This window comes from Macrobrachium nipponense, chromosome 41, assembly GCF_015104395.2.
Source record: "Macrobrachium nipponense isolate FS-2020 chromosome 41, ASM1510439v2, whole genome shotgun sequence".
Taxonomy (NCBI): domain Eukaryota; kingdom Metazoa; phylum Arthropoda; class Malacostraca; order Decapoda; family Palaemonidae; genus Macrobrachium; species Macrobrachium nipponense.
The window spans coordinates 16,803,143-16,828,142 of record NC_061102.1 but is presented as its reverse complement, the minus strand read 5'-3'; the positions used below and the strand labels follow the sequence as shown (position 1 = coordinate 16,828,142).

General features: G+C 36.8%; 2 protein-coding genes across 4 annotated transcripts in view; one reads left to right on the top strand and one right to left on the bottom strand.

Moving 5' to 3' along the window:
• Nucleotides 1-9,202, top strand: part of LOC135212545 (uncharacterized) — a 103,812-nt gene extending 94,610 nt beyond the window's left edge. The window contains 9 exon segments of the mRNA XM_064246074.1: nucleotides 334-604; nucleotides 1,549-1,679; nucleotides 2,312-2,462; nucleotides 2,833-3,035; nucleotides 4,741-4,902; nucleotides 5,687-5,843; nucleotides 5,846-6,330; nucleotides 7,816-8,583; nucleotides 8,874-9,202. Of these exon segments, the coding sequence (XP_064102144.1) occupies nucleotides 334-604; nucleotides 1,549-1,679; nucleotides 2,312-2,462; nucleotides 2,833-3,035; nucleotides 4,741-4,902; nucleotides 5,687-5,843; nucleotides 5,846-6,330; nucleotides 7,816-8,583; nucleotides 8,874-8,918 (2,373 nt within the window). The 3' untranslated portion in view covers nucleotides 8,919-9,202.
• Nucleotides 9,203-17,514: 8,312 nt separating this feature from the next.
• LOC135212543 (endochitinase-like) overlaps nucleotides 17,515-25,000 on the bottom strand; it is a 9,589-nt gene continuing 2,103 nt past the window's right edge. For all 3 annotated transcript variants that reach the window (XM_064246072.1, XM_064246073.1, XM_064246071.1), the window contains exons 3-11: nucleotides 24,934-25,000; nucleotides 23,627-23,792; nucleotides 22,839-22,924; nucleotides 22,078-22,193; nucleotides 21,648-21,774; nucleotides 19,663-19,818; nucleotides 19,440-19,518; nucleotides 19,169-19,319; nucleotides 17,515-18,146 (exon numbers count right to left, since the gene is read on the bottom strand). The exon at nucleotides 24,934-25,000 is cut by the window's right edge and continues 91 nt beyond it. In XM_064246072.1, coding sequence (XP_064102142.1) covers nucleotides 18,095-18,146; nucleotides 19,169-19,319; nucleotides 19,440-19,518; nucleotides 19,663-19,818; nucleotides 21,648-21,774; nucleotides 22,078-22,193; nucleotides 22,839-22,924; nucleotides 23,627-23,792; nucleotides 24,934-25,000 — 1,000 coding nt within the window. In that variant the 3' untranslated portion in view covers nucleotides 17,515-18,094. The remainder of the gene's footprint in view (nucleotides 18,147-19,168; nucleotides 19,320-19,439; nucleotides 19,519-19,662; nucleotides 19,819-21,647; nucleotides 21,775-22,077; nucleotides 22,194-22,838; nucleotides 22,925-23,626; nucleotides 23,793-24,933) is intronic.

Sequence of the window (25,000 nt, the reverse complement as noted above, 5' to 3'; positions counted from 1 at the left end):
TTGAATATTGACAGTTCTAATTTTTTTTTTTATAAAGCAAAAATATTTTCAACAGAATCTTTAGGTTAATTCAGCTGTAGAATCTGGTATGACAGCTCCTGTGGTCATCGACGACAGAAATAAACTCATGATTTTAAATACTTTCATATTTTACAACGGAAAAACTCTATGTTAACCGGTTAAAGAATTTAAGATGAATTTCTTCATCTTTTGAAAAATGCCATTTCTCCGAGATTTCCGGAAAGACGGTAATTACCTGCCTCATCTCGGCACTCGGAGAACAAACCTTTTTACTCTTACACTGGCGCATTTTTTTTTTCTTTTTTATAACAGGTGCGGAAATTATGGGATTCGAACCCACGTCTCCTATCTTCAGTGTCTTGTTCGTCACCGACCGAGTCTGTGAGGTCTTCCTTTATTTCCCTCAGTGGGGTGGCATCCGGCATCATCCTGGCATACAGCGTAGCGCAGCTGACGCAGTGTTACCCTGATGACACCCCAGATCCGCACATCGCTCCTAAAATTTGGTTCTTCCCCATTCCCAATACAACCCCGCCCCCTAAATACCCCGTGATTACAATACCGTCCGAAATTCCTGTCAAAGGTAAGCTACTGCCATGATTTCATGAAGATTTTCTACAGATATGTGAAGCATAAGTAGTAATAAATGTTATTATTTTCTTACATTACATTTTTTATCATTGCGCAAACGGGAATATCAGCTAAAAGACACTTGTCCACTACAGTACTCTGTGTAAAAGATTAAAGTGGTTTAATAACTAACTGTAAGAAACCTTTTTATAACGCAGGTTATGCCTGTATGCCTGTTAAACAGATAAACCTAACCTCCGAAATACCAGAATCATCATTAAGTGAAAAAGCCCCTTCCTATCGGTACTTTATACTTATTTAAATTGCTTAAATGCTTAGTAGTTTGAGAAGCATGGTAAATTATAATCTGCTGGTAGGATATCTTTAGCATAGTTCGGTCCCATTGAGTTTTGAACATAATTGATTAATGTGCTTTTTATCAAGGTAAAGCTCCTCTCTTCACCTTGCTTTTGATTTCGAGTAGTTGCTCCTCTACTATTGTAGGACTGGGAATCTTGTTCTATACAAATTTGAACTTTGAACACCTTCGTATGTAGTAATTGATTTATCAGTTTTCTGTGGCCTGTAGCTTATGACCCAAATGGCCTCCTTAGCACTGATAATTTCACTCCCGTAAGGGGTTTGTGCCGTCAGTGCACCTCATGCGGTGCAATGTAGGCATTACTTAAGGTTCTTTGCAGCGTCCCTTCGGCGCCCATAGCTGTAACCCCTTTCATTCTTTTTACTATATCTCCGTTCATATTCTCTTTCTTCAACTTACTGTCCACCCTCTCCTAACAGTTGATTCATAGTGCAACTGCGAGGTTTTCTTCCTGTTTCACCTTTCAAACCTTTTACTGTCAATTTCCGTTTCAGCGCTGAATGGCCTTAGTTGCCCCTGTGCTTGGCATTATGCCTAAGATCTATAAAACAATTAATCAACTAATGATTTCACAGGTGACGATGAAGAGGATGACGGATGTGAAAGGAACGAAGTGCCCTTAGGATACGACAAATGTGCCGCTTTGCTGTCGGCGGACAATTGTCCCTACAAACACTGGGTCCTTCTGAACAAGGAGACTGGCATGGTCGGTATGGGTTCCCTTGGGGAATTTAAGCTCTCATTTATATTTTTTAGGGTGTGGGAAGCTGTTTCATTTCTTGTTAAAGTTTGGAAAACGCAAAATGGCTATTTTTCTTTCTTGCTGCTATAAATGACCTGAATTGTAGAGTTTAAATTCAGCAGTGCCTTTGATTTTGATTGTAGAAATGCTCACTTCGTCATGAAACTACAATATATTGAGACATGTCCATTTAAATTCATTTAGTTGTTTAATCAGTATTAGATTGTGTATGGAGTAATATTGTATATCGCGTTGCTTATGTCAGATACTATTTTTGTCTTTCTTGATTATTATCAGAGGGAAAATTTTTAAGGAAATTGCATATAATTTTACGTAGGAAAGATTGACCTCTGCATTAGTGACCTTCGTGTGGTTTAACCAATGGGAAAATTATAGCTAAAGATTTCAATGAATTGTTAAAATAATAATAAAAAAATAATGAATATAAACCTTCGTGATATGTACAAATATTAGATGATATGTAAGTCTTGCCTACTTAAAACTTACATGAAAACTGTATGTATGTTCGAGGTTTTATAGCAATCATAAATGGACAACATTTCATGTACTAATCATTTGGATCTCGTATTTCTCAGGGTGAATGTGTGCCTCGCTTGTGTTCTGAAAATTTCGTGTATGTGGAAGCTGATGAAATGTGTCATGATATCAACGAGCCTGGTATTTGTCCTGGAAACAGGAGACTTTACCTCACTGCCTCAGGAAATGCTATTTGTGATTGTCCCGAAGGTAATTGTTTGCTCTCATTTGAGTCACTGTTTTATACCAACACTTAAAAAATGCATCAGTCAGTAGAAGCTGCAATGAAGACATGAAAAATTCCAGGGCTTTGAATATTTTGCAAATGGTAATGTTTTTGTATCTTTCATCTAGCATTTTTTTCTGGGAAATTATGGTGTCATTTACAATTTCATTAATGTTAATGCACCTGATTCTTTTATTCTTTTGATAACCATAGATAAAGCTGATCTTTATTAACCTTAGCCCTTGTAAAAGTATTTGCAGACTTCACATGGCTTTTTTTCACCATGTGCAAATGTCTGCCGTGGTCAATATTAAACTTGGATTTCCATTATTTCTAAATTTCACTTCAATCTAGGGATGTTCCCGGGACCACAGGACACCTGCTACTTCCTTCACGAGCCAGCCTACTGTTTCAAAGGGTCAGTCCTGCAGTTTGACAAGCCAACAAAGTCTCTAGTGTGCAGACCTGACCCTTGCGGCCACATCAACAATAACTTGTGGCCAGACGACCTTCCCTATGCACCTCATAAAGACGGATTTTGCTATCAGTTTAATGAGGTTAGCAAACCTTCAATTTTTAGAGGATTTACATATTGCTATATGTTAAGTTTTTAGCAAGTTTCTGTTTATGTTTAAAAGGTAAAATTTTCCTAATTCAATTTATTAGTTAATTAACTAGAATAGTGTTTGAAATTGGTAGATTATTTAGCGCATATGCCACGACAGGTTTCCCGGACTGCTGTGAGATTGAAAATGGGTTCGCCACGTAGAATTCCTGCTCGCCACCCATCACGCCATCATTCTGGTCATCTCCGTGTTATATGTCATAGTAAAACTGCAAATGCAAAACATGTATGGGCAATGTCATGCAGAGATTTGTAGTAATATTTAATACTGATGCCATGAATAGCAAAGTTCTGGGAAAATACTCTCCATTTTCTGTTGCTCAGGAAGAAGTGGAACTTATAAGGTAGCTCCTCATGATTCCAGAAAGTCATCCCTAGCCAATGAGAAATGGCATGGGGAAGGACTTTTGAAACACTAACGTTCGTTCTGACGAGAGGTTTTGATAAACGATGCCGGGATTTCAGGAATATTCTAGACTCAGCGTGAGGAGTCCACAAAGATAGTCACTTAAAGATGATGCTACCCTGACCAATGCTGAAAGGAAGACTGGTCTCCAGCACAACAGTTTCCTCAGTAATCTGGATGTCACTGATGCATGAAAAAAGATGATTGAATATATTAGATTGCCAAGTAGCCCAGCTGTTTCAAGATGAAGTTTAACATTGTAAAATAAGATCGATGTTTGCCCGTTGCTCCCCAAATATTGATATGATAGTTCTTAAACAGAGGAACCATCTACAGGGGGCTTTAGTATGAACATATTTTAGTATAATATTTGTGTAGCCAGAGCCATGGATGAGGAGGTTGATTACGGTCGTTCGACGGAGGGGAAAAAAAAGCAGTGGCAATGAAGTGTGCTGTTGCAGTTTGCATAAAATAACTTGGTTTCAGGGAATGAAAAGGGATAGTAAACAACCAAAAATGAAAACTGAAGGTCATTCAAGGGAAAAGAAGCAAAACCTGCTACTCTTCTGCCACTAACCATTTGAAGGTTAATGTATTTTGATCATTGGTATATCATCCAGGGTTTACTACCTTTAGGAATGGAGGCTAAAATTCTGTCATTCATGTAGGGTTGTTAATGGAATGAGGATTAATTAGAGTAGGTAAATAAATGTAATATATCAAACTAAACTACCAAGCTAACATGCAGTCATTGGTACAGTACATTTGCATCTCAGAGCCTTGGCCTTTGTCAAAATATTTAGCCACAACGATTTGTGGTTTTCAGGGCATTCCAGTTCTATCTGTTTTTAGTGTCATGGACCCACTCATCGTAAAGTTTTAACCTCTCGGTTGTATTTATGATAGTTACTTCTACCTTATTATAAATCTGATTAAATCTTGTTTTACAGCGGCCACCTTTGCCACACCTTTTTCAGTAGATTCTGTTTTAATGTAACATCCTGTTATATAATTAACTTTCATATTAAGAGCAATTTTGTACCTGTTAAAAATCAGACCTTCAAATGTATATTGCTCTTCGATTATTTCTCTTATTTTTAGCTATTACATTTCATAAAGCTCCAAGAGTCATGATAAAGGTTTAGCAAATTCATAAGAGTTTCAGGAGGTAAAGAAAACTGAAATATTTTTATGCTGCTCTAAAAGGAGTTTTCTTCTCTTATTATTTTAGCAAGGACCATGTAAGAAAGGTCAAAGGTTTGGTTTTGACTCTGATAAGTTAGAGGCATCATGTGTTTCCATGTTGGAGGCTGGGCTGCTTCGTCCAAGAAGATCGTACATGTATCAGGAAATGTCTTACCCAGCAACCCAAGATCAGTACCCGCATTATCAGGTATATTTTTGCCTTACAAATAATATATAAGTATCATAAGTATAAACACACACACACACACACACACACACATATATAATAATGTAATATATATATATTAGTATCTGTTATATAATATATATATTAATATATAAGGGTAATATCTATATATATCTTATATATATTATAATGTATGTAGTATGTATGTATGTATGTATGTGTATAGAATATATATATATATATATATATATATATGTATATGTATGTATGTGTGTATATATCTATATATAATAAAAATATATAAATCTATAATATATATGTGTTGTGTGTGTGATGTGTGTGTGTGGTGTGTGTGAGTGTGTGTGTGTGTGTGTGTGTGGTGAGCGTGTGATTATGGTTTTATGAGCGTGTACCCTGAATTCCTTACAGTTCTAACGACTTGCAAGGTTACCTACATCTTTTATAACTAAAAATACTTTGGCAAGGGAAGTTCACAGTAATCTCACTCAGGTAGCCTAATAGCTTGTTGTTAAATGTAGCAGAAAATTTGATTAATTAATAAAGGTTTTAAAGGTTTTTAGATTTTCATGGAATTTCTTTGAAGAAATGCAATTTGACTAGAGAAGCGTAGGCTTTCAAAGCACATCTCTTATAGCTACCAGCCTTTCACTTTAGAAATGTTTGTATTTAGTGTTTAACGTAAAGTTGCACATGCACCATAGCACTAAGATAAATGATTAAAGGTATAGAAGGATGTTATATCTTCAGAATATCCTTAAAATATTACTTACGATCCACTTTGCAGGTCTCCTATATCATAGTGAATGGATCGACGTGGGCTTTGGAAGTGAAGGGCATAGGGCGTAAAAGAAGGGACACCCACCCTTCCTTGACATCCCCTCATTATTTGCAAGATGGGGAGATGGCAGTTCCCTTCATTGATACCAGGGATATAGCGAGAGATTTCATCCCTTCATGAAGCCCAGAATACCGAGATGGGTCATCAACAGACGCAACAGGAGAGGAAGCAACCACAGCAAAGGACAGAAGAGTGAAACGAGGAGCCAGAGTAACAGGACAGCCCGCGCAAAGGGCGATGAGGGAACGGATAGAGTCACTGTTGCTGAGATACCTTTGAGTTCTCTGGCTGTAGCGGACTCAGGGCCTCTGCTTTCATCCATATTTGGCACAGGCAGATCCGCCGCGGATGAAGATAGGGTTGTGAGAAGTTCACCCGAACAGGCCAGTCAAAAGAAGAAAGGGACCAAAAATGCAAAAACACCAAAAGGGAGTAGGAGAGGCAGAAAACACGATCAGAAAACGGAGTCCAGTTCAGGAGGAAGTGAAGGCAGCAGTACACTGTTCGAGGTCATCCAGAACCACAGAGAGGAACAAATTACGACTTCCCTTGGAAGAGGTGAAACTCCAAAAAGTAGAGAAGTAGTAAAAGTAAGTCAAAGATGTCTGTATTTTTAAAGAAGTAATTATATCCAATTACTCATTTTATTTATGGATAACAACATTATTATAGTCACTTTATGTTCAGTCATTCTGATGTTGCTTTAATGGCACTTCTCACAGATGAAAATCTCCAAAGTTTACAACAGAATTAATTTAACTTTCTTTTCTCCGTAGGGGTGCAGCGTCCCTTCGGCCCCTAGCTGCAACGCTTTTTATTCCTTTTACTGCACCTCCTTGTATATTCTTCCATCATATTTTCCACCCTCTCCTAATAATTGATACATAGCGCATCTCTAAGGTTTTCCTCCTGTTACACCTTTCAAACTTTTTCTGTTAATTTCCGTTTCAGCGCTGAATGACCGCATAGGTCCTAGTGCTTGGCCTTTGGCCTAAATTCTGTATTCAGTTCATTTTAGTTTACTTTTTAAATTTTATTTTTATTTTTAAGAATGTTTAGCAATTAGTGATGGGCTAGCTCAGCAGTTCAGTAAACTGCAATTTTGTCCAGTGGCATCTAAATAAACCTGTTTTAGTTTTGTAAAGAAGTATGGAACTGTTGCGAGTTCTGCTGTATTGTGCCTTGGTCTTACTCTGTCTCATTCTCTGGTTAGCTGAGAAATGTGGGCAGAGACATGAGTATCCAGTATATAGCAAAGATACTTCCTTAAATTCACACTATTTTAAATCGCCACTTCTAGTAAATCTGTCATATTGGGTCGCAACAATATTAATAGAGACATAGACAAATATAAGGCAAATGTCACTGAAATGTCTATGTCCAAATTCTTTGTAAAATGAAGGCTTGACCTAACAACAATCTGCAGTTCATTCATCCCTCCTAATTATATAATTTATAAAATATGCAGGGCAGGAAAGTATAGAAAAAATCAGTAGATGTCTAGAAATTGTGTAAGGCATGATCTAGGGGTACTGTCAGCCTTTTCCCAACGTCATATAAGAAAGCAGATGCTCTTGACTGTTTAAATATAGCTACCTCCCCAACTATCGATGAGACTAGAGGATTCCTCAGAAGGAGAGGAAGGTCACTTGAGAAGGTTGTGAACATCTACAAGGAAAGATGAAAGCAATTCACTGCAAAACTAGTACATTCATGATTGTTTAATTTGCACCAGTGATCAGTGACATTGTGCTTTTACTTTTACAAAACGCTTAAAAAATTTCAGGGTAACGAAACACACACCTAATTTAATAACGAAAAAAAAAAACTGCAAAAAAAAATAATAATAAAAAAATAAAACCATATAGTTAGAATGTACCGTTTTATATAGGTGGAATATATTTAGGGTAATGAAATTTTATAAGAATATCAAACTTGCATAAGTGTCATTGATTCAAGACTGAAAGATGTGTAGTTTTTTTTTTCTACTGAAGGTTTTAAAAGATCTTTTAATGTTTTTCATGTAATACTTTCTAAATAAAGAAAATTGAATAATGTTGAACATATTTTTGTAGGTTGATCAGACAGAGGCATCCTTACCTGTTGTTGTCCAGGAAGTGACGCAATCCCCAAGAGAGGAAAGAGGACGAAGTAAAAAGAAAAACAAAGGTTCGTCAAAAGTCAGGAAGAAGAAGAAGAAACATCGGCGTAACCGCGGCAGAAATCGCGGCCGAGGAAGAAGACGAGGAGGCAGGAAAAAACCAAACAAATCCAAGAACGGCACAAAGACAGATCATGATCGCAAGAGGAAAAATCCTAAGTTGCCGCATCGTGTGCCAACGATTCAGCCGCCTGCCGACGGAAACACGACTTTAGTTACTGCAAGCGGCGCCGGTTCAAACCTCACTGTTGGTGAGGAGATCAGTGGCATAACGATGGATTCCAGAAAACCTGTTGTTAAAGGAAGCAGTGACAGTTCCTTAGGTGTTCGTGATCGCAGTCCAAAAAGTGATTCAGACGGTGCCGTTAGAACTAAGCCTCACAGGGTCAGTGAAACTGACAGTGACAATGGTGTGTACGAAGAAGAAGAAAAGGAAAATCAAACTTCCTCTTCAGAAACTACATTACCTAAATATCTCCGGCACAGGGGGAGACGGCAGCTTGAAGGGGGTGGCATTATTCAGGCGCCATTGTTAAGTGCCTGTAAGCCTGGTGCTAAGAGAGATTATAACTACAAGTGTCGACCAAAGTTTATTCCTCAAGAGCGAGACCGTCACACAGCAACGAGTGTTGGTACGTTAGGCAACACTGCCCCTCGTCCTCCGAGAATTTCCTGCCCTGAGGTTTGTGTTTCATTATTCTCTAATTCTCCCGACAAACTACTGTTAATAGTAAATTACATACCGATAAAAAATGTTTCATATCTAAGGCTAAATTCCAGTCGTAATACTGAATAGGTGGACAATTTTGCAGCAAAAGAAGAATATTTGTAATCAGAATAGTAGTTTATTCCATGTGCATTGGAGTGAAACATGAATCACATCAGATGGCTTTCATCACTAAAAGTCTTCTAAGTGATACAGTCGTCTTTCACTGTAATACGTAGTAAGATCATTTTTCTTTTCCTTTTCAGGGAACAAGGTTGGATCCTCGCGGAAAGTGCCAGCAAGTCAGCTGATTAAAACTTTTAACCAGCCTTTGGGTCAGGCCCCTATTGTCAAGGCTAAGCTCTGGTTCACTTCCCAGAGCTTGAAATAACAACTAGAATGTTGACGCATGGACAAATTTGGTCAAATATGCCTGTCTTTACGCTTATACACGGGCAATTGATATAAAACGGATATCACGTAAAAGCCGAGAAAAAAAATCTGTTTTATTATGTGTGTGAGAAAGTGAAGTTTCTGATGTGAAACTCATACCTACTGATATTTCAAACGAGTAAATCTTTCAAGTAAAAAAAAATCTAAACTGTGTCATTACTTTTTGTTTTCCTTATTTGGACGTAGAAAAAATATCATAGTCTACACTGAATTTATTGATTTAATGCATAGATCGGTAAATGAATTTTCGAGCAATTTTTTGTACGATGAAAAATCCTGTGTATGAAGAAGTTTGTACGGAAAAATGTGTTTGAAATTATACTGCACAAAGTTTGCGTGGCTGCAATTCTTACAGTTATTGCTTTGTATCTTATAAATAATTTAATTTAAATTTTATACAAACACTGTATATTCTGCTGTGTCGAGCAGTCAATTTTCTACAATTCATAACCGTAAATGATAGACTAGATCGATATAAGATATTATAAAATGTGTCATTTATAGGTTGATAGTCCTAGGAAAGATTATGTAAATATCGGTTCCTCAAGTTTTCCATATTATTGAATAAACCAAAGGAGAAACACAATTCAGACCTTTTTATTCACTGAGAAATTTTGTTTTTTATTTTTTTTTATGCATTAACGATAATGCTAGGGTATGGACCTCGCAGCGACTATATAGTAGGCTTCCTCATGTTTGTTTATTTCGTTGTTTTACATCTATAATTTTCACTTTTGTTGTTGTTATGTACTGATATGAAACTACTCCATTTCATAATTTGTTCGAATTAAGAAGACGAAAATGTAAACCACTATGAAAGAGATTTATTACAGAATATATAAAAAAAACTAGGCATTCATTGTCCTCAGCTCTAGGGCAAATATTTCTCTTCATTTAGGTTTTTACATGACGAACGGTAGAAGGAGGAGTGATATCACCTCAACCTTCTCCTCCCGCGTGGAATATTTTAAAATTATTGTTATGATTATTATTAAGGGTACTGTATGGATCACAATGTATTTTCACTGTAGCATTGCGTGTCCTCAGCAGTAAAGACTTCAGTTTTTTCTTTGGGAGCCAGGCTTTGAAGATCCCTGAGGAAGGGAGGAACCATTATTCCTCCAAGGTATCAACTATCACTACCCCAATCTCACTGTGGCAAGGTCACCCTCTTTTTGACAGCTGGAGAAAAAAAAACCGTTTCATGAACCGAGAGTTTTTAAATTGTTTTAAATGTGAGTTTTTTTCTGGTTTTGTTTTTATTGTTTATTTCAGAGAAATGGAAGTTGTGTTTGTATGTATGTGAATAAATGAAACCACTCAGTTGATACGGTTCCATGTGAGATGGAATGAACCCCATGTGGTTCTCCCGGGAAAGGATTGCCTCTGTGTCCCGGGACAGAATGGCGATGCCCGCCATGTGTCCCGGGATGGGTGGGCGAGGCCCTTCATGTGTCCCGGGACGGGCGGGTGAGGACCGCGACGTGTCCTGGGACGGGTGGGCGAGGCCTGCCACGCGTCCCAGGGATGGGTAAGTGGGGCCCCCACGAGTCCTGGGATGGGCTGGCGTGGCCCACCAAGTGTCCCGGAACTGGCGGGCGAGGCCCGCCACGTGTCCCGGAATGGGTGGGCGCAGCCCGCCACACGTCCCGGGACGGGCTTGCGTGGTCCGCCACATGTCCCAGGACGGGCGGGCGAGGCCCGCCACGTGTTCCGTGACGTTTGTTATGTCCTTTGTCCAAAACGCAAGGGTAAAAAAAGAAATAAGGGAAAATGGAGTGCTTATGACTTACCTTAGATAATTGTTAAAGGGAATCCAAGGTCACCATTGAAAACTCAGCGGATTAATCTAATTTACATTCATTTACAAGCAGCACTGAACCGCCTGAGATAAAGGCAAGGCAGGTATTCCATGTGGGGGAGGTCGTGTACTGTCTGGAAGACTCTATTCTTTCACAAAGTGGAAAAACTGGCCGAAATCAACATCTACTGCAATGCTGGTTTCTAAATTTATGAATTCAGGTAATACAAGTGCTTGCGAGGAGATGGAGCATGGACTCAGCAATCTGGAAATGAATTCCCAAATTACACACAACATAAACTAAAGACTTCTTGCATAATATCTCAGCTAATCACTATGGAGGGTGTTTATTTTTAATCACACAGAGAGGAACTCTAGTGCTTAAATGAAATGTTAAATGATAACTTAATCTTGGACTGGTTACATCGTAGGACGTGCTAAGATTGTGGACAAAGGACGTTCAGTAAAAGAGTTATAAAAGGGAAATTTGAAAATGGAAATAGCAAGATTCATCTTGAAGGAATAGGACTGGTTGTTTTTTGCACTTTTGAGACGTACCTGTAGTCCTTAGTGACTTGCACATGTATCCTGATTTCTGAGGAGGGCTCCAACCAGCGACGATGAAACAAAGGGGCTGACTTCAAGTCAGAGGCGAGCACATCTGCCCGATAACAGAAGCTGGTGTAGACTGAGTACGAATCAGGGCATTTCCAAGCAGCCTGGGATCACACACTGCCTATGGCATTGTCTGGAAAGATGCAAAAACACAGCCAGCAGATTTGTGAGGAAAATGGTCTAAAGCTAGGAGTACTTAAAGCCCACCAAGAAGCCTATCTAACCCCTGCGACCTGCCCCTCTTACCCTATACACTAGGTTTAGTTGTTAACGGATTATTTTCCCCCCAGACCGGACATGCCAATCTCCCCAATGCTTTAAAGGTGGGGGTAAAAATGGCTGCTCTTCTAGCAAATAACTAAAAATGAATGATACTGGGAAGATGAGGTGATTAAAAACCATAATATGTATAATTATTATATATATATATATATATATATATATATATATCTATATATATGTGTATGTATACATATATATATATATTATATATATATATATATATATGTGTGTATACATATATATATATATATATATATATAATATATATATGTATATATATGTATTTACATGAGAGATTTTTAGATCCGCTACTGCCATACCATCTCAATCATGACTCTCTTATCACTTCTGTAATCTTGACTAAGCCTTCTCTTCCTCTTATTTCATCATTTTCCAATCTCTCAAACAGCAATACTCCCATAATCTACTCAGCATTCTGATCTCTGTTCTCTGAATCTTTACTTCCTCTTTTCTTCTTAGAGCCCATGTTTCTGCTCCATACATTAACGCTGGTCTTATTACAGTGTTATATATCTTGACTTTTAGCTTGATTGGCATTTTCTTATCACTTACTTCTCTAGCTATCTTTCTCCACTTCCCCCATGCAGCTTTTATCTTACTGCCTTCGATAATGACACCTAAGGGTAATATTAAATAAAAGTATTTGAGTCTCTATCAGACGATATTACAGAGTTTACGAAAGTAATATAAATGAAAACACAAGTAACGGGTAAAGCACGGCTTACTAAATGGACGTAGTCATGGTCAACCTCTCTTCCCGGTTTAGACAACAATTTCAGTTTTATTTCCCATTCTATTCTGTCTCGCAGTAGTATACACGAGCGTTCATGTAACGATGTATATTTTGAGATGTGGAGCCTCACTATAGAACATTCTTCTTGAATACGAATCACTAAGATAAAATGCGAAATTGGTCCAGTGCTTACTTTTCAGACCGCATCTGTCCTTGCAAAGGTATTCAGACATTAAGAGAGAGAGAGAGAGAGAGAGAATAAAAGTATTTTTCTTTGTTCCGTGGCTTTTTTATATATACTCGCAGATTGTGCTTCACCTGAGGATAAAGGGTTTCATTCTTTAATTAGTGTAATGGAAAAAATAAATACAACAGTTACATCACAATACAAAGATGCATTGCTTGCACTAAGTGGCCAAGGTCGCCTGGGTACATTCTTTGTAGAATTAAAAAAAAACTTATGATCCTTGACAGGAGTAAATAATTATACATTTATATGATTATTATTATTTTTTTAATAAATGATTCTGGATGACTTATAATATTCCCCAATTCCCCGCCCCCCGGCCCCAGCCAACGCCTCCACCGCCCTTTATTTGGGACAAAGAGCCGGGCGTGATGGTATGAACCATAGATCTCTCTCTGTATATCTATGGTATGGGCAATTATATACGTGTTTTTTCCAAAGAATAAGTACACTTGATGCACCTTTCATTAGCCAATAAATGAAACAAATTCGTTATATCCCCTACGAACGTTAACTGATACTGAACTGACCTTTTTTTTTATACGTATAGGTAAACCATAAGCTAAAAAAAATCTGTATACAGGACATTTTTTCAAACAATTTCTAGTAGTCAGTGCGAATTGCATTTCCAAATAATACGAATTGCTCTACGCACTTTGGATTTATTTTACGAAGTGACACATATTTATTACGTCCCTCCAAACAATTATAATGCATTCACATCTGACGTGCTTTAGTCATGTCTTCAATGGATGACAGTGCTAAAGGGACGGTATGTCTGCTGTTCCGTGCGAATTGCATTTCCAAATAATGCGAAGATTTCTAGCCACTTTGGATTTATTTTAACTAAATGATATATATTTATTACGTCCCCTCCAAACTATAATGCATTCGCGTCTGATGGGATATCAGTCATGTCTTTTTTAATGAATGGATGACGTACTAGAGGCACGGCGTGACGTCACCCGGGAAAGTGGAAACGAAATAAGATCCTCCACCTCGGTAATCGAGTCATATTTCGTAATTTTCGTTCAGTCCACCAAATAAAGTAAGCATGTAGCTAGGTAGTAACATTCTCCAAATATCGGTAGGTGAAGGATGTTAAGCCTTGTTCTCATATCTAAGGCCTACTGAAAGCAATGGGTTGAAATATCGTAGTATATATTTCGACTTGGTAATATTTTCGTTATTTTTCAACTGCATTATTTGGTTAATATATTACCTTTTATACCTATAATAGGTATAGCTAGGATACTTATCTGCGGCGGCCTAGACTATGGCAGTTGCGTTTTTTCTATGCAGTTTTACCTACTGAACAAGAATTTTAAGTAATATTTATTCGGACGACTGTAATTAACCCCCCTAGGGGCCAGTATCCGCGGTTACGTTCCTTGCAGTCCGTCCGGACTGTTTCTGTAGAAATACCCCTACTAGTCTACAAAACCAGGATACCAGCCTAGTATCCTTTTTCCATCAAACATTTAGGCCATTCAGAAACATTTGAACGTTAATGGTGTAAATTCTTTCGTAAATTAAATAAATTTTATATAACTATTTTGTCCATTGGTTTGGCTTCTATTTTAAAGGACTGTGCCTGTAGTATATTGAGCTGTACTTTAATACTTGGTATCCTTTAACCTGACCTAACCTCAGGCATTGTGCAACAACCTGACTCTTAAGAAGGGGTTTTCCTTACTGTTTTGTGAAGATTTGAAATATTTTTGGCCTTTTGTGAATTACTAGTAGTTATAGTCATCTGACTAAAGTATTGCATCTAGCGGGGCTGAAATAGGTAGTAGCTAGTTTGACAGTGAGGGTAGTACCTAAACTATTAAGGTAAGGGCAAAGTTCCAAAGGTCAGGTTACGTAAAGAGCTAATATAGAGGTGTGCTTGGCAGGGTTAAACTAATATTTTTAGGCTATACATGTCAAGGTTATTTTTACTTGCAAACCCTGTTAATGTACTGGTTTGAATACCTAGATTGTATTTACTAGTAGCGTAAGGCAAAAATGCTGTGGCAGGCCTCAGATATGTTCAGTAGGGCTAAAGTATTGTTATACAGGGCTTCCTTAATGTTTGAGAGGACTGAAATAGATTGTTTTACAGGGCAGTTAGATGTTGATTGGAGGGTTGGCCCAAAGGATTTTGTATGTTTATGAGAGATATAACCTGGAACCAGGTTAAGTTGGGGTAAAATTGGTCAATAAACTAAAAGGGCTTGTCGTAAACAAAGGGCTTGTCGTAAACAAAGTAACCTGGTCTCACTGCGTCCCACCTGATCTTGATCCAATCATAGCTGTCTTGACAGTACTTAAGAGAAGCCACACTGTGTAATTCATGCTGGTGAGTGAAGCCAGTGCATAATTGTCTAAGCATACATATATTGCATGGAGTACTTTTTCTTGTATTTACTGCTGGTCCAATTCTTTAAGCCACTTTTCTAGGGTTTCTGGAAATTTGTACTTCTTTCACTTATACTTTTTTCATCTTTGTAAATAATTCACAGCCTTTCTAATCTGTCCAAATGTAGTGTCTATTTTTCATTGTATGCTAATCTTACAGATTTGTGGTTTTAGAGAGGTTGGAAACAGTCAAGGTTGGAAATTTTGAATTTGTTATTAAATGTGAAATATGAAACTTTCTTTGTAAGAAATAACAATAGTACATTAGGCTTTCATTTTAACTATGATGTTTCCTGTTTAGCTAAGGTGATATACTGCCATATGACTGTTTCTCCGTCCAGTTACCTGACCTGGAAACATGCCTTCTCAAACAACAGGGAGAAAGGTACGTATGCATCACTGAATCGTTGGTATATAGAATATCTCCGTAACAGATTCCAAGTTTATTTGGTCACATTCTTATGAAAAATGTTGTTAATAAGGTATCTTTTATATCCTATGGTATATTAGCTGGCCATAGACTTACCAGTAAACTTGAAGCAATAGGTTAACAGTTCTGAATTGTAATGTTAGAGACTTTTCATATTAGATTTAACAGGAAAAAGTTCCCAGGTGCCATAGTGCAGTAATGACAATGAATGAATACATGAAAAATTCATGTGATGTGAACAGTATAGGCAGTCCCCGGTTTATGAATTTCCAAGGTTACGACGCTTTTCACTTATATTCATCAGAAATTATAAGAATTTTTATAGAGGATCTTGTTTTTTGTGTTTCAACTATCAGAATAGACAGTTCTGTGCATTTTTAGAAGTGTTTAAAGTATTCGTGGATTTTAGCTATTCACGGGCGGCAGGTGTTGTACTACACACCCCCATGAATACTGGGGTCGACTGTATAGTCAGCAAAAATTTATGATGTTTTCTAGCCCAAAGTAAAGTGTACTGTTCTCGTAATAAATTTAAACGATTTATTAGTGATTTGTTTGGTATCTGAAATAAGTAGCTTAGCAAAAACTATCCGATGTAGCTCATAAAGGATAGTGTATGTCATGGTTTTTCCAGTATAGCTGCAATGGCTGCATGAGGTAAGATCATGGCATCTCTTTCTCAGTCATACAGTATACTAAATTATGTCCCCTGACTGTATCATAGAGATCTGTTGTCTCTCTTTTGTTTACTTAATACAGCTTATTTCTTATGGAAGTCTGCTAATGAACAGTGCTTCAATATTTCCCGGTTTCATTACTTAGATATATACGTAGATACTTTAGAAAAATTTCCTGTTATTCTAGTGCCATTTAAGAACGAGGTACAAATATATGAAAATGTTTTCTTTATTAGCAATGTGTGATAGAAGTAAGCATTGGTGAATAAACAGTACTCTTGTGTTTTCAGTGTTCTCTAGGTAGTTATAATGTAAAAGCAGTTGCACTCCCTTACTGGTACCTACTGCCGTGTTGCCAAACCCGTGATTTACCCGCCCAATTGGGCTACTTTTGAACTACTTGCCGCGGGCTATAAAATGGTGCTGCTACTTACCTAAAATTGGGCTACTTTGGAGAAACGGCATCACTAAATCCATTTTGACGACCTTTACAAATGTAATACGTATTTCATATTTATTCTAATGGAAAGACGTAGATTATATCTACTTCTATTTTGAATTTTAGGAAATACTGTTAAAAGCATATGTAATAATGACATAGTACAGATTTTTTTCTGTTTTATCAGTTGGTTGATCAAACGAACTGTCGCAGTTTTGGCACTGAACAGGAATTGATGCGTTGAAGGTAATTAATTCAAAATATGTAGACTCAAAAGTCAGATTAATTTTTCCCACTCAGTGGGAAAGTTGATTGCATTAAAATGCAGAAAAAGTGCAATTGGAGTGCTCATAAAGAAACATTATAATCCTAACAGATATTACATGATTTATTTTTACAGTTATGAAAGTGTGAAAAGGCTAGTTTATTTTTTCTATACTTGAATGCAGTTATGAAAATTATATATTCTATTTTCGTTACGGTCCTTTTATTATTATCGTGAATAAAGATTTTTCTTATATACATTTAAAAAAAATTATGTTTTATTTTGTTACATTACATTGGGTCTTCTCTCTTTGCTGTATTAGCTTTTTATCACAGTATTCCCAAGCATGCAAAAATGAGAATTCATTTTATTTTTGTACTTCCAAGTAGTATATGAAATGGAATTTTTTCGTTATTCATTAAATAATTGCACATAAGAGCTTGGTTGAATGATTTCACTTCCTTCTTCATTACTAAAGCATATTTTCAACTCACAATTTTCTGTCCAATCACTATTTCATGTTGGATAAAAATAAATTGGGCTCACACACATATATAATACAATGAGGTAAAAAAATCTGATACAGGACGACTTCATTCTATGATAAAATTTGGGGACGAACGTCGCCGTTAGCCACAAAATACATGGGGCGAAAGAAAGGCCGCCGTTTCCCGTGAATATGACTTTTACTGATGCATCAATGTATGCATAGAAATAACAGGAAAATATTTGCCCTCAAAATTAATTCAAGTTTCAATTACCATTACAGAGAATACATATTTATCTTCAGAATCAGCAAATATGAATTAACAAATTAAGATTAGGCTCTTCATGAATAGTCACAAAATTAACCTGAAAATGATAAAAATCTAAGTCGTGAACTCACAGATATCAAACTACAAACATGAAAAACCAGATCAACTTATTTTTTTTTTTGTAATGTAAGCAGAGAAAACAAAAACAAAAGAAACACACACACACACACACACACACCTATTATGCAATATTAAGTGTACAAACTCAGCATTTTTATTTTGTTGATACACCTCTTATGATTTTTAAGTAGCTATAATAATTAAGTTTTCTCTCGCTCTTTTTCAGGAAAAACTTCTCTTGAGCATCTAGGTGGTAGAAGCTGGCACAGTGTAGTTTTTAAGTCCATTGTAGACAGTTCTGGAAAAAAAATGCAGTACATCAGTACAACTGTACTTGGATCTTTCTTAGATAATGCCCCCCCCCCTTTACTTTGGACTAGTATTTCTTAGGGGTCACTATCTTGATGGTATTTAGTTTTTTTTTTTTATCGTCATCCCAACGGGTACTAAACATGCTGCAAAGGTGGATACGTACATTCTACATATCGGGTAAAAACCCTTGAAGGTCACTGTCTAGGCAAGATCCCTGTGCTTATTTGCAGAAACTCAAAGAAAGCGTAAATGGAGTTGATTTATTGTTAATCTCGAAGATCATTTGATCCTAGAAAACTGAAGGCCAAAATTGAGTCAAAAGTCTAGAGCTCTTCATTGGATATCTTTATAACGTCATCTAATAATTAAGGATTTTTTCAGGAATAGTCGACAGATTAATAATTGGTAGTATAACGTTTCACAGATTCAATGAGACATTGCATCATAAGAATCAAGAACATTAATAGCAATAACAAGGATGACAAATTAATAGGATTTTCAGACTAATGAATTATAATACGTACAAATCTCACAAAACGTGAAAAACTTTGGCGTAACAATTATCATTGCACTAACGCCTTCCTTTTGAAGAGAATGTGAAACCTATTTACATAAATAATATTTGAGAATTTTTTCTATTTTTATTTTACCACGTATTTTGGAACTTGAGACATAATTAATACTTAAGATAGTAAAGACACTTGTGAATAAAATCTAAGATTAATCAAGCAATAACCATTATGTAGCCAATCACTTTACAACAGAAAGCTGCTTCAGAAACCACACTGGTTCCAAGAGCACCTTTTGTTGGCATGAAAATTATCATTAATGCTATTATTAATGCTATTATCACCAAAGGTGAGCGTGGAGGCTGTTCTTTATGAACAATATGAGCAACCAAGAACTAACAAAACCAATATCTACACAACAGAAAAAGGGACGAACAGAGCAGAAAGGAAAACGAAGAGCTAGAAGAAGCAAGAGTCCAGATGCACCAGAGATACTCACTTCATGAGTGGGAACGTTCCCTGGTTGCACTGTCCAAGCTTGTCGTCATGGCTCAACTGCCAGTTCATGGCTCCCATGAAGCCCATTTCACGGATGTAATTCATTTTCAGCTCAAGGCTCTTGATGTTTTCGTATCCGACCCAGTCTTTACCTGCCAGTAGAATTTTCATGATCTTAGACATATCTTTTCACCATCATGAGCCTGTTTTCAGGCACTGGAAGTTGAAAGTTACCGGCTCACTGTGAAAATATAACTGAATAGTTTGCTTACCGCTGTAGGCGAATGGAACGAGGCCTATCTCATCGAAGTCTTCAACCCAACCAGCTTCATCGATCATTCTCTTACACAACTGAAAACGAAATTATTGATATACTGACGTTTGTCGTATACATATTACGACCACAGGTTCAACAACTACTAAATCCTTAGAGTATGCAATTGTTGTTTCCTTCTTTAACAAAACTGTTATCAAGATTCCAGAGACGACTCTTACCTGAGCGTAGGAGATGGTTCCTCCTCCCTCCGTGGGTGCATGAAGTTCGTGCTGTGATGGGTCTTTCAGAATGTATGAGTGGCCATAAAAAGGAACGCCAATAACCAATTTGTTTCGTGGACAGCCATTTTCTACATAGTACAGGGCTCCGTCATTCTGCAGAATTGAGAAATGATGAATCTGAACAATTCTACATAGCTAATTTAGTTTTAGTGATGTGTCTACACGACACAAGGCCAACCCAGTTAACTTAAATATGCATTTATCCCTGGGAATAACGATATTAATGTATTGTAAACTATTCTATCAATAAGCCATTGTGTGCTTCTTACTGGATTGTCCATAGACGCAGATTCTTGGGTAACACAGGGACACATGAGAATTTTCTGATGTCTCACACCCTCCCAGGTAAAAAGGATAGAAAGTGGAACAGCAAAAGCGGCTCATCTCTATGCATGAAAGTTTGTTTTTCTCCCTTGTAAAAAAAGTAAGTGGGGCAGCAAAGGCTGCTCGTTTCTGTGCATGAACTATTCTTTTATTTTTTTTATTTTTTTAACACAGGCCACCTTTCCCTCAAACATAAGCTGGGTTCCTTTTTCTTCTCACCCCTCTCCCACTAGGCTGGGACTCACTGCTGCAAACCTTACTCTTATACTAATTGGTGCCATAAGGTTCAAAGGAGTTGCAACTCTGTCTGTGTCTGTCCCCCTCTTTCATCTTCTCTCAAAAAGCACGAATTTTTGTCTTTTCACAGATCAACACACTTAAGGGTGATCCAGGAGCAAGAACCCATACCAACACAAGGCTGGCCTAATCATATACAACAAGCAACATAAATTTCATACAATCTCTCATTAGATGACCATCTGTGTGCGCGTTGAGGCATAAGAGTAAAATGTCATTTGTTAAGTTATCATATCACCTACCTGCAGATGAGGAGATGCCATGATTTTATAGAGCACAATGCCCACGTGTTTCTTTGTTCAGAGAGGATCTAAAAGTAACTATTCAAAAGCTATCTTAACAGCCTTAAACTAACCTAACCTATCATATGATACATGTGGCCTATATACGTTGAATGATGCTTGCACACACTTCATCTTCCCGCGCCTCCTTGAAATTAGAGGAAGGTAAATATCTATACAACACTTATTTATGCCATGGAAACATGTATTTTCTTTAATTGTGAAAAAAGTGAACGTATATTCTCTGCCTTCAGTATAATCAGCTTTAAAAAAGTACTTCTTTTAGCTAAATTCAGACAACAAAACTTTTCATAAGATAAACTGAGACGCCAACTGAAAATAAACTTACGTCAAAGGGAATGAGAGAGGAAGAAGTAATTAAGTAGAAAGAATGAATTAAGTACACAAATAAAGACGGAGTAAAGTATAATTGTGATAAGCGGGAAGGGAGACAGTTGACTGCCATCATAGCTTCGTAGGTTATTGATGTAACTAGTGGTTTTTAAAGTACTTGTTTTTGGTCCTGTGTGGCTGATAAAAAATTAATGCGCAGTCTTGTACTGAAGTACAAGCTGAAATTGGCAACATTCTTATTCTATAGAGCAGTTTAGAAAATCTTTCCACTTACTTGATAGATGACTAACGCATACAGACATGTAAAGCTGATTAAAAGTTACCATCTTGTTTTGAGAACAATTTTTCTTTAAACGTCAAGCTGAAAAGACCTCCAAAGCTGAATTGCTCGAGGTACTAATATTTGTAGTACTCCACATGCACAGAAAAGCACCTCAGCGGCGTGGTTGGTATGGTGTTGACGTCCGGCCTTGGTGGTCGCGAGTTCGATTCTCGGCCATTCCATTGAGGTATGAGAGATGTGTATTTCTGGTGATTGAAGTTCACTCTCGACGTGGTTCGGAAGTCACGTGAAGCCGTTGGTCCCGTTGCTGAATAACCGCTGGTTCCATGCAACGTACACATACAAACAAACAAACAAAAACATGCACAGAAAGCACAACTTACAACATTCCAGTACTCGTAGCTTCCAGTGTCCAGGTCTGGTCTGCGGTACAGCATGGAATGGACATCAGCAAATCCATCTGCGTCACTTCGAAGGTCATATCCCATCATGTAGACTGCATCGAGAGTGCTGAAATTAATATAGAGATTACAGACTGCATTAACAACAAAATGAGAACAAGAAAAACTGGAGACGAACACAAATATAGACAGTTTATCCAAATTACATGTGAACTCTCGACGTGGTTCGGAAGTCACGTAAAGCCGTTGGTCCCGTTGCTGAATAACCACTGGTTCCATGCAACGTAAAAACACCATACAAACAAACAAACATTACGTGACTCACATCTATTATTGATCACTTTTGTTTTGGAAAGTCAGCAAAATTTCCAGAACCGCGAAAGTTGTTGACAATATGATAAACATTACGAACCTGCAGAGGTCAGGAATGCTGTAAATGCTGCCAGCCCAGGAGCCTCCGGTAGGTACTGCTGCTGTTAATGTCCAGCCTTGTCCTTCCTTCTTGAAAGCTTCTTTCAGCTCTTGAAGCTTCAAAATTCAATGTCATTAATTCATGTACAGGTCACGCATATTTCTTCGTGAAAAAATAAGACAATTGGTAGATATAACATCCTGGAGTTTCATGTCAGTAATAGATGATTATTTTTACATTATCATACCCAGTAATTAGCATGACGGCTAAGGCAACATCCATTTTGCTGTCATCAATGCAGTACTAATTCAAAAGATTTATAGTTTTAAGGACTAATAACTTACTCGTAAGGACAGCTCAGATAATCTTCAGAACACTTTGCAAAGTACAGTAGCACAATGATTTCTTTTTGCTGCGGGTATTTCCCAAACTCTCTCAACTGAACATATAATATTTTTATATCAAGGAATGAAAAATATGTCTGATAATTTTTCAGTCTCCATTGTTGATTATTTTACGCATTACACTCATGCTCTAGATATAATTAAAGAGCAAAATCAATAACAGAAGAGAAAAAAAGTCAAGACAAAAGGTTCTGTCAGGGATTCATCAAAGCTCACTTTGACTGAAAGCAGATTACTATTGCTGCTGACCAGAACTGTTAAATTGATTGACATTTAAGTGTCTTTACTTGTTTTTTCTCTCTCTCCCTTACAGTGAATCAGACAATGATCTTCTGATTACAAACAATTATTTCTCACCAAAATCTTGTGATTATCTTTATCTTTGGTCTCCGGAAATTCCCAGTCGACATCGAAACCATCAAAACCATGATCATATAAGAATTCTGGAAAAAAGAATTGAAGTACTCAGTAAGGATTGTCAGATACTATGATATCTTAAGTTGGATTAAATTATATACAACCGACCCAGCCTATTCGCGGTTCTGGATTCGTGGACTCGCTGATTCGCAAAAATTTTCTATGGAACATATTATATAAACATTATTTGCGGAAAATGCGGCGATTCGCGATATTTTCATATCATTTGCATGACTAAATGCACTGTTTGTGATAAAACTATTAAAATAAACAGGTACGTGCATTTAAAAGAAAAAATTTCTGTGTTTTAACCATCAAAATCAGCAGTCATAAGATTTCTTAGAGGAGTATCAAGTAATTGCGGATTGTAGCTATTTGCAGGATATTTTGGTACACAACCTGCGCTAATACAGGGACTCGACTAGCATAATTTCAGACATGTCTGTAGGTGTACACGTTATTATGTTTATATTTACACATACAGGGGTAGTAATTATATTATTATATAATTATTATATTATATATTAATTAATATATATATATATTATAATATATATATATGCACGTACTGAACTGAATATAGAATTTTGGCAAAAGGCCAAGTTTTTTAGGTGTAACATGCCTCGATATACAAACTATCAAAACAAAAGACCGTATTCACTTTACTACATCTTTTATACACTTCAAATGATGCTGAATTTCATTTGACAAGGGCATCCACTACTTACTGACAACACTTGCGATGAAAATGGCCCTCTTCGCCTCATCACCTGCCATCGTCGAAAATTTCAGGGCATCACTGCCCCCACCACCAATGGAGATGTCAGTCCTCAGGTGAGGGAACTTATCCTTCAGTCCCACGAACCTTCTGTATCCTCCTTCCTCGATGTCAAACTTATTTGTGAATTATAAATATCATTAGTCACTTTTACTGACCCGGACGCTTAGTTATCTATAATATTATTATTTACTAAGTAAATATTCGTTCATAGTCTTATTTCTGCAAAATTTATACGCAGACGATCCTTTCTTTTTCAATAGTTTACTGATTATTGTTAAGGTAAATCTCATGAAAATTTATACGCAGACGATCCTTTCTTTTTCAATAGTTTACTGGTTATTGTTAAGGTAAATCTCAGGAAAATTCGTTTTATTTATGAATGGTAAGAGTTAACTTTTTTCAATGCTGATAACTTATAGCATATTTATTTTAATTTTCGTTGGTGAATTTTACCATATATTTTAGCACGCTCCGCGAGTAAGCTGAAGGTCAGGTCATGCCTTGTTTCAAAGTATATATCTATGCAGTACATTTCATCACAAATACGGGGAAAAAAGGTTTTTTATTTTTTGCATAAAGTTTAAAGTGTGACGGTTGTTGTTTATAAGAATACTGAGCGTTTACAGTCATGTGGTATTGACAAGATTAGGTAAGGACGGGTACAGAGTTGCCCTTGAACACCCATAATATTTTTACAAGCCAATATCCAGATTTTGCCATCATCTGCCGGTCCCTTGGCTCTATTAATTCAGGTAACTGAAGGATTATTATATCTTAGCATAAGACAGAATTCTAAAGAGTTTGTAGCTAAGACGTAAAATCTTGTAACATTCTAAAGTTTACAATAACCTCAGGTAACAAACAATCACTAGGAGTTTAGCGTCACCAATCCACTTTAAATATAGGAATTGTTGTGACTTAAACAATGATTGACTAGTAATAAATCAAATAAGTAATGTTAGACATTAAAGGTAAATGTAAATAAGACAGGAACACTGCAGTTGATCTTATTTGTAATTGTGTGTATTGCATATGGATAAGCCGTATGCAGAAGCTTACTGAAAATGAAAATGTTTGTTTTCTTAGAGGAAGATTAAATTATGTGAGATGGTTTGTGTTAATTTTGCAAAGGAAAAATTTAAGGAAATGGTCGCAAACATTTTAATTGTTGAAATAATGTAAATATTGTATTTTTTTTTAATAAAAGTTTAAAAAAAGTAATAAATGAACTTTGTGAGAAAGATAGAATATCACCTGATAATTCCTTGGTTCCACTTCCCAAGTGTCGCCAGAGAGACTGCAAAAGGCATAAAGGACGTTG